This window comes from Colias eurytheme, chromosome 27, assembly GCF_061535395.1.
Source record: "Colias eurytheme isolate Ceu_HAF_F1 chromosome 27, ilColEury1 Martin Lab GWU primary, whole genome shotgun sequence".
NCBI lineage: Eukaryota > Metazoa > Arthropoda > Insecta > Lepidoptera > Pieridae > Colias > Colias eurytheme.
In genome coordinates, this window is record NC_143006.1 from 5,002,082 (window position 1) to 5,011,306 (window position 9,225).

Genomic DNA, 9,225 nt, shown 5'->3' on the forward strand with positions numbered 1-9,225 from the left:
GCAACCAATATACTTAAATACGAAAAGATATTTTTAATTTGTGTAAAGTTTAGTTTCAAAATATTTGAAAAATATCACTTCGATAAAGATGCAAAAAAGAAAGACATTCTGATCACATTAAGATATGAATAGAAAGTATCTTTTTAATTTAAATAAAGGTATTTTATTTTTGTGTCGTATGTGGAAAAATGTACGAAAACATGTCGAGATAAATAGGGCCTTCAAATCAAATAATAAAGAAATAAGAAAAGTGCTTTAATAGAAATAATATCGATATTTTTTCTAGTGCAAAACATTGCGTAGTAAATAAATTAACTTTAAAACATACAACTAAGTTTTAACAAAACCACAGACTAGCTTCTAACACAGGCAATAATACAAATATAAAAACTACACTGTAAAAATATAGTTATTGATATTCCAAGCAGTAATGTTTCGTTAAAAAAATTACCGTAAAAATATCTAGTGCCTATGACTCAAATGGATTCAGGATCCATCGCCCATTTTTGCACTTGATTAGGTATTATCAAGCTAATTTTCCGTGAGTAGCTTTATTTTGATGAGACGCCCAATAATTTCCTGTACGAAACTCTCGATTGTGGTAGCTAACAGAGGTAACAAGGATAAAATGTTTTGATTTGATGGTTCTCAAATATTTATTACGCAATTATGGTTCTCAAATATTTATTTAAAAAATGGGCGAAGGATCCTGGACTATTAAAAAAACTTAAAAATATACTTATTCAAATAAATCAAAGTGAGAGAAATGAAAATAGAATGTTATACAAATAAATATGATGAAATTATAGACTTATGCACCTTTATCTCAGACTACGTTAGAAAATACAATTCACATCGTATTTTCAATTTTATAACACTTGCAACTGGCAACAAAATTACTACCATTTTTTTGTAATATTGTCAAGGCACAAATATTTATTATTTTTTAAATAATTTTAACTAGAACGTCGTTTTGACAAGATAAATTACATTCAGAAAGTAAAAATCAAACATTACACATTAACAAAAAGACCAACGAAAACAAAAAAGGACTCAAATTTTTGAGTGAATCAAACTAGATTCAACATAAGCACAAAAAAATATAAAAACTACTTCTATAAGTAGAGCAAAAATAAATGTTTTATGACAAATTGGCCAACTTTAAGGTCATTTTAATTTTACCTTTTGTTTAGCATTAGAAAAATATAAAAGAGAAAATTCTAATCAGTGAAAAATTAAAACTATACGAGAAGTGTACCAAAATATCGTTTTGTGACAACTTTACATCTAGAAAGTTTTAATTTAGAATTTTTGTTACCAATAAATTACGACTTACAATTAATATTTCTTTACAACTTTATTCTATTGCATCTGCAAAGGCGGGATCAACGCAGTTATTATAATTTGTATAAATTACTTTTTCTTAAAGCTACACATTTAAAGGCAAGGATTGCTACTTAAAGAATATTCTAGTTGGTGTATCTTCATTGGGAAAGACTATAAATGGGTGCGTTTCTTTGTGTTTCAACATTTTCTTTGAATTCGAAAACTTTTCACCGCATATATCACAAATAATTGCATCATCCTCTGTTGTGGACGATGATGTTTGACTCTCCACTTTAGCTAAATCATCCGTGGTTTTCATAGGTTTTTCTTGTGTTTGACCTAATAGAAGATATTGCTTCATGTTTAAATGTTTTTCAGACATTTTGTGCTGTTTGAGCCTATTTTCTGAAGTGCACTGATACTCGCATATAAAGCACACATACTTCATATCTCCCGTATGTAACTCTGTATGCGCTTTTCTCTTTTCAGGGGTTGCGAAGCGAAAATCGCAGAATTTGCAGGGATACTTCCTATCCGGAGAATGTAACCGCATGTGTGACGTTAAAGCTGCTTCGTCTTTGCATATTTTCCTACATTCGATGCACATAACGCCTTCAACGGTTTCTGCTTCTTCAGTACTGCCCGTACTGTGATGTATCCTTCTATGGGACGTTAAGCCTTTCTGACTGACGAAAACGCGTCGACAATCGTCACACTGGTATTGTGTTTCGGTTCTTAAATCTGGACTATGGCTCTCTACTTGGTGCTTTGCTAGTTTATCAGCTTCGTGGAACTGCAGCTCACACTCCTCGCATTTCCAAGCTTTAACTAATTTCGAGAACGCTTCTAACACATCCAGAACAGACTGCCCTTCCACTTCTGGGTGATCTGTTTTTGTGTGATGCCCGAAATCGATAATTTTAGAGAATGTTTCATTGCACCGAGGACACACGTAAGGTTCCTTGTGATCGTCCATTACGTGACTCTTTAATTCCGACAATTCCGTGTACGATTTGTCACACATGAAACATCGCAACTTCTGCTTGCCCTCCATAACTTCCGCTATAACTTTGTACTCCATTAATTGCACTTTCTGATGTATTCGTAGATGTTTGAATAGTTCCTTTCTGGTGTGATAGTCTGTTGGGCAGAATTTACAGGGGAATCGCTTTCGGTGCATCCGTTTTCTGTGCGATGTGAGTTCGTCTTTATTCTTGAACTGTTTCGAACACGACATACAAGAGTAACACGATGAGGAATTATTGTCCAAGTCGTGTGACCGAAAGCATGTCTCCATCCTGCTTCTCCGTTGGAATACTTGTCCACAGGTACATTCATATCCTTCCTTTTTAGTTTCCTTTTTCGTTTCAATGACAACATTGCTTTCCTCTTGACAGACGTTATTCCGTTTATTGAATCGTTCTTGCCTCGCCTTTATGCTTTGGATGTCAGTGAGCCGTATCGTTTTCTTATAAATCTCGTCGTTGTCATAATCCTCATTGTTTCTTTTCAATTTGTTCTTCTCCCACGTCTTCAGTCTTTTAATAATTCCATTCTGATAGTTCTCTATTGTGGTGTGGACTTTCATATGAGTTTTCAGGATATATTGAGTTTTATATGTTTTCGAACACTTCGGACACGCGTGCGGTCGATCGTTTGTTAAGATTTTTTGTGTCTTTGCTTTCAATAAGCCGTACGCTTCTTGTTCGAGCGACAGAACATTTCCAGTGATCGAATTCAACTGAAATGTCTCACTGTAATCCATATCTTGATCTTCTTCATATGAGGTGGATAAGATTTCTTCGGGATTACCCATTTTGTCCAACGCTACACTGCCGGAGTGTATCATTGGGTGAATTTCCATTACTAATTGTTTAGTTGTCTGTGATTCAATCACTCCTATATCAGGATTGGATATTGTTGACGTTGTGTTCATAACTTTATTGGATATGAGATTTGTTTCTGTGACAGTTACATCTGATTCTTCTTTGATTTTATCAGTTATTTCTTCTCTATCACCTTGCTGGAAAAAAATATATTATTGTTTACTTACAGAAATATTTATTGTATGTATCTATATTTTCATTTCAAATTTTTGTACTATATTTTATGGTCAAAAAACTAATTACCTCAAATAAATCATTTTCCTCTTTAATATCTTCCTGCAAACAAGCTTCAACATTGCCGAGTGCCGTGGCATCTGAGCTGTCCATACTGTCTTCGAAATTGGGATAATCATATGTGATAAGTGATTCATCTTCAAGGGAACATTCTTCTTTGATTTCTTCTTGACTATCTTCTTTTTCACAAAACGGTGCATCAATGAGTTTTTCGTCTTCTGTGATTTCCTTCTGATCATCACATAATTCTTCTTTGACATGAAGCTGTATATTTTTAAACGGATTTTCATCTTGAATTGTTTCTATCGTGTTTTCAAGCTCTAATTTAATTTGTACATCACTCTCTTCTTTTATTTCCAATGGTTCAGCTTGGAGACTATGTTCCTCTATGGTGGTATTATTTTGTAATTCTAATAATTGTGACATATCTGTAAAAAAGGAGAAAATCAATTTACAAACAAGTATAAAATTAATTAAAAATTATTCTCTAATAAAAAAATTCAATTTGCATACCGTACAAACATACTATATTCTATAAGTTTATAGGTCAAGGTCTACAATTATTTATAATTAACTGTTGAAAAGATACTAGGAGGTAGGTATAAGGTGTATAAAAAACGAAATCGCTCCGTACATTTTTTTACCGTTTTCCGCAAAAGTACCTTACTATTATTTAATATGTAAAATAAATTTTACTCAATAAAGAGAGAGAAAGGAATATTCTGTCTTCATTATAACATACTAATCAACTACAAAATTGTAGCACCTTCGGCTAATACTTATTGGAATATTCCTGTAAAATTATTATGAAGAATTTCACTCTAATAATAAATGTGAGAAAACAAAAAGCCTGAGTTTCATTTAGATTTAATATCACTTGTTAAAAAGTTTTGAGTATAGATAAAATTTTAACTTACTTTAAGTTCCTCAGTATAATATAGATTGTAAGAAAGGCGCCGATCTTTGCCAATCCATATGTGTTACACAAATTACATTATGAATAGAACCGATATCGCATATATATTACAGAAAATCTACCTTTTATCTACCAATTATTTTATATTGATAACCACTACACATTAATAACTATGAATTATGATAATTTCCAAGTGACATAACTTCTATCGGCGTTATCACTTTGCAAGTAAACTGTGAATTTTGCAAAGAAAGTTATTGAAGACGCAAAAGATTAGAACTCATAGGAATTATTGCGATACTTGTAATCACCTACGACAAAATATTTATCACAACACAAAAAAAAAATTGACAATTGTGAATTGACATAAATATAATATATTTTTATTTTAAATTATTAAGCACAGATAAACGAAGATTGAACAGATTAAGCTGAAAATTATAATCAAACGAAGTAAACAAATGGTTGTGTAAAAACTAAAAAAGAACATGCTGTAGATAGACTATCATTTTTATCCATTGAATTGAGACAGAAATTAATAAAAAATAGCGATCGCATGGAATAAATTGTGGAATAAATAATAAATAGCCATTAGTGAAAAAATACCTTTAGATTAAATATGGCGTTGACATCGTTGACTGACACGTCGTGACAGAAAGATAGAAATGCCATTTCATGAATGAATCCGAAACGTTAACAAATTGGAAATTTTAAGAACGCATCTTATAGAAATTGGTGGTAAATTATAAATTGCATTTTACAAATTTGAGATATTTTTTGTAAACTTGTATTACTTTAACAATGTATTTAATACTTACAGGCAACATGACGACAAACATAAATGTGAGAGAAATCGTCAGGAACATAGTAAATGGGACATTTGCTAAACATAATTGTTTAGTTTGTTTGGCACAGTTGCGAGAGCCTTGTGGCGATATATTCACTAAAATAAGTGACGATAAATACTCGTCGGTGGCTGATATGCTAGAGCTGTGCGGTATTAAGGTAAATAAGCGCTTATTATTTAATATATAACCTGGAACATAAAGTATCTTCATTTTTTTTATTAAATATTATGTACCTTTTAGTAAAATAATACATTTGTGTTCAATTTACAGCTTCCACTATCAGTTTACAATAAAGTCTGTTCCAAATGCTTCAAGTTGGCATCAGCAACATACTTATTTCACAAGATCGCACAGCAAAGTGAAGGCTTGCTTAGATTCTATCTTAATGAATTGGACAAACAAATAACACCAGATATTTCAGATGAGATGCAATCATTTTGTATAGCTCTACCACAGTATACACCATTATCTCATACTTACAATGAAGATTTACATTTAGATAGTATTTTAGAACAATCCATAAAAAAAGAGGAAGACACAGCGACTTTAAATGATGTTAAATTTGAACCATTTGATGAAGATCCTGATAATATCGTAATCATTTCACACGATAACGGCAAATCAGATTTTTTTAAAGCACAAAACGGGAAATTGAAACTCTTAGACGTTAATTTTTGTGGACAGAATGGTGTAGTAGATGATAAGAGCAAAATTAAAATACGCAAGAAAAGAAAACCGATGTCGTATAAATCTTGCAGTCAGTGTCCAGTTAAATATAGATTACTGGGCAAATTGAAAGAACATATGAAGATGCAGCATAATATTGATCTTCATATTTGTAAGGTAATTTATTTCTCCTCTAATACATAGTTAGATAGACGTTAATAAGTCAGACCTTAAATACTAACAAGAAAAAATTTTCCATCTTACTTTACTAATATTATGAATGAAAGTTTGCAAGAATGGATAGATCTATTCATTTGTTGCTCTTTCTTTTACTTTTAATAGCTATTTTATACAAAACTAAAATTATAAAGCTGAAGAATTTGTTTGAAAGTCTCAGGAACTACTGGTCCAATATGAAAATTTTTTTTCAGTGTTAGATAGCCCATTTACCAAGGAAGGCTATATATCATCACTCTAAGACCAACAGAAGTAGAGCACTGGGTATAATCGCGGGGCACAGCTAGTACAATATAATATATGAACATTCAAACACTATTTTACAGATCTGCAAAGCATTCATAGAAGACGAACAAGAATACAGGAAGCATTTACGAACCCACGGCGATATTCACGTATGTGCCAAATGTAATATGGTTTTCAAAAAACGAAAAGCCATAATAAATCATTTGAAATGGCATGACGATGTTAATAATTTAACGAAGTCGGATAAAGCGCATATTTGTGAAATCTGCGGCTTAGTGCTCGAAGACAGTGAGCATTTACAGGAACATTATGATCAGAAACATGTCAAGAAGTATACTTGTTATTATTGTGGTCGAATGTACAAGGGAGAGATTAGTTTTGAAATGCATATAAAGAAACACGAAATTCATATGAATAAAAAGTTAGTAGTAGGTTGTCTGTAACTTAAATTCTAAGCTATATTAATATTCTATACTTTTTTATGTGATTATTGATACATTTAATACAAATTTTCAATTTAACTGAATATAAAGTTTTCCTCTCAATTTATTATTTCAGTGAAATCCAAGAAAAGCCAAAGAAAACATCAAAGCGAAAACATACTTGTACTCAATGTAATAAAGATTTTGTTGACGAAAGATCTTTGTTGTGGCACAACAGACTACATACTAACGAACGACCATATCCCTGTAAGGTAGGAATTATCAAACACATACAGTAAAGAAGTTTCTTTACCGCACATATGTACAAACAAACAAACACACGCACACTATATGTGATGTAATCCTTAGTGTGCACAGGCGATAATTCCGAAACTATTACAGAAATTTGCAAATACACAATTTTATTACACTGATTATATAACAAATGGATGTATTCTACTTTAGCAGCGAAAATTATGGGTTGAAAATAACGATTTTTCTTTTAATGTAGAATGGATGTGTGTACATTTTGTACCGATTTCCGCCCAGGGCAAATGTTTGTGTGATGAACATAGATGTTTGCTCTGTGTTTGGGTGTAGATTATCTATTAAGTTATAGATAAGTATTTATTTAAAATTATATATTATGTATGTTTATCAGCCATGTTACCATAACACAAGCGAAAGCTTAGTATGGGATCAGATCATGTCGCGTGTGAAAATTGTCCTGAAATATTTATTTATTGCTTTCTTTTAATTTAATTTTATCCATATATATTTCCATATACAGTGAAACTTGGTTAAGTGGGACCTGGGTAAGTGAGAAACCACCATAACTGGAACTCATGCTGAGGTCCCAACACTTTGGCACTGAATTACCTCTGTTAGTGGGACGAGGTAAACCTCTATATCTGGGATTTGTTCTTTCGATTTATCATCATAGTTACCTCTATAACTGAGACAGCGAGTAAATTTTATATGAATAAACCTCTGTAACTGAGATAACATTGTTTGTTTACTCATTCTTATTCTACCCACAAATTCCACACGTAATTCCAAGTACGTAAGTACAAATTTTGAGCTTCAATTACCTTCAGTTTTAGTTTAACTTTACTATCATACAGATGTTTATTTGAAAAATGTCAAATTATTATTGGAACCCTCTGTAAATGAGACAGATATTTATTTATACCTGTATATCTGAGACACTGGGTAAGTGGAATACCTCTATAAGTGCAACGAAATTGCTGGTCCCTTGATGTCTCACTTAACCAGGTTTCACTGTATTATAACTAGCGGTCCGCCCCGGCTTCGCCCGTGGTTGTTAAACTATCCTATCTACATTACATGTTTAAACTATCCTATCTCAAGTTGGATCGAACTGCACATGGTGTGCGAATTTTATTATAATCGGTTAAGTGGTTTGGGAGTCCATTGAGGACAAACACTGTGACACGAGATTTATATACAGGGTGTAATCGTTAAGTGTGCACAAGCGATTATTCGGTAACTATTGCAGATATCAATAAACTTTAAACTGATATCGAAAGTACTTAACCTAATGAGTAAAATGGCCATAATCAATTTTTAAAAATAAAACGAGAAATATCAAAAAATGTTACATTAAACGCCCCCTTTTTTGATATCTGCAATAGTTACGGAATAATCGCCTGTGCCCACTTAACGATTACACCCTGTATATCCATATATTATAATAACGAATTACTGGGTATCGCGTAGGTGTGCGGTCGCGCGTTCGTGTCGCTGAACCGCCGCAACCAGCACGCGGTGTGCGCGCACTCCGCGCCCGCGCGCCGCTGCCCGCTCTGTCCCGCGCTCTTCCATCTGCGCTCTATGGTCAACACGCACATCAAGAAGGTGACCGATAATAAAGAACATTGAAATTGATATTTTTTGTTTTATGGCATTCAAATGCTTTATAAATATAAATTTATAAAGAATAGAAAATACTTATTTATAAAATTCCAGGTGCACCTAAACGCTCACAAGCGTAGGAATCGAACGAGTAAACACCAAAATGTGTATTGGAAAACTGAAACAGTGCCCGTTCAAGAGTTGAGTGTGGCTATACAAGACGAAATATTGGAACTGCAGGCTAAGAAAAGAAGTAAATCTGGTTTTGATTTGGTAAGATAATGGGCCCTCTACACAATCGAGTGTTGGCCCAACAAATGATCGTCGATGTTTGCCGCCATTACGGCGATTATGAAAAAACATTACGACGGCCGATCATAGACATTGAAAAAATCCAAATAGACAAGAAAAACTGTATCTTTTAAAAAAAATCTAGTATTTTATACTAAAACTGTTTTTTTTTTTTTTCAGTGACATGAGTTTTGCAAATCAAAATCATACTGAAGAATGAAATTGAACATGTACTTTAAAATTATGAAAATAAATTATCTATGTAAATACTTGTACAT

General features: G+C 32.5%; 2 protein-coding genes across 3 annotated transcripts; one reads left to right on the forward strand and one right to left on the reverse strand.

The window, feature by feature from the left end:
• Nucleotides 1-238: 238 nt before the first annotated feature.
• LOC149896893 (uncharacterized) lies at nt 239-4,703 on the reverse strand. Its single transcript, XM_090117293.1, has 3 exons — nt 4,364-4,703; nt 3,456-3,874; nt 239-3,349 (listed from the first exon to the last, which is right to left on the reverse strand). The coding sequence occupies exons 2-3, from the start codon at nt 3,870-3,872 to the stop codon at nt 1,454-1,456; spliced, it is 2,313 nt and encodes a 770-aa protein (XP_089973419.1). The 5' UTR covers nt 3,873-3,874; nt 4,364-4,703; the 3' UTR covers nt 239-1,453.
• A 319-nt stretch (nt 4,704-5,022) lies between these two features.
• LOC149896894 (uncharacterized) lies at nt 5,023-9,028 on the forward strand. 2 transcript variants are annotated; one of them, XM_090117091.1, is made up of 7 exons: nt 5,023-5,100; nt 5,183-5,367; nt 5,481-6,053; nt 6,440-6,780; nt 6,918-7,053; nt 8,522-8,659; nt 8,771-9,028. In XM_090117091.1, the coding sequence occupies exons 2-7, from the start codon at nt 5,188-5,190 to the stop codon at nt 8,936-8,938; spliced, it is 1,536 nt and encodes a 511-aa protein (XP_089973217.1). In that variant the 5' UTR covers nt 5,023-5,100; nt 5,183-5,187; the 3' UTR covers nt 8,939-9,028. The 2 variants fall into 2 exon arrangements, with proteins under 2 accessions (XP_089973217.1, XP_089973218.1); XM_090117092.1 differs by having other exon boundaries at nt 5,023-5,097.
• The last annotated feature ends 197 nt before the right edge of the window (nt 9,029-9,225 follow it).

Bases quoted from the DNA above. Each gene is read 5' to 3' on its own strand.
- LOC149896894 (XM_090117091.1), top strand. From the start codon at position 5,188: ATGACGACAAACATAAATGTGAGAGAAATCGTCAGGAACATAGTAAAT. The intron at 5,368-5,480 runs GTAAATAAGCGC...TTCAATTTACAG, and splicing joins TAGAGCTGTGCGGTATTAAG to CTTCCACTATCAGTTTACAA. The intron at 6,781-6,917 runs GTTAGTAGTAGG...TTATTATTTCAG, and splicing joins GAAATTCATATGAATAAAAA to TGAAATCCAAGAAAAGCCAA.
- LOC149896893 (XM_090117293.1), bottom strand. From the start codon at position 3,872: ATGTCACAATTATTAGAATTACAAAATAATACCACCATAGAGGAACAT. The intron at 3,350-3,455 runs GTAATTAGTTTT...ATTTTTTTCCAG, and splicing joins AGGAAAATGATTTATTTGAG to CAAGGTGATAGAGAAGAAAT.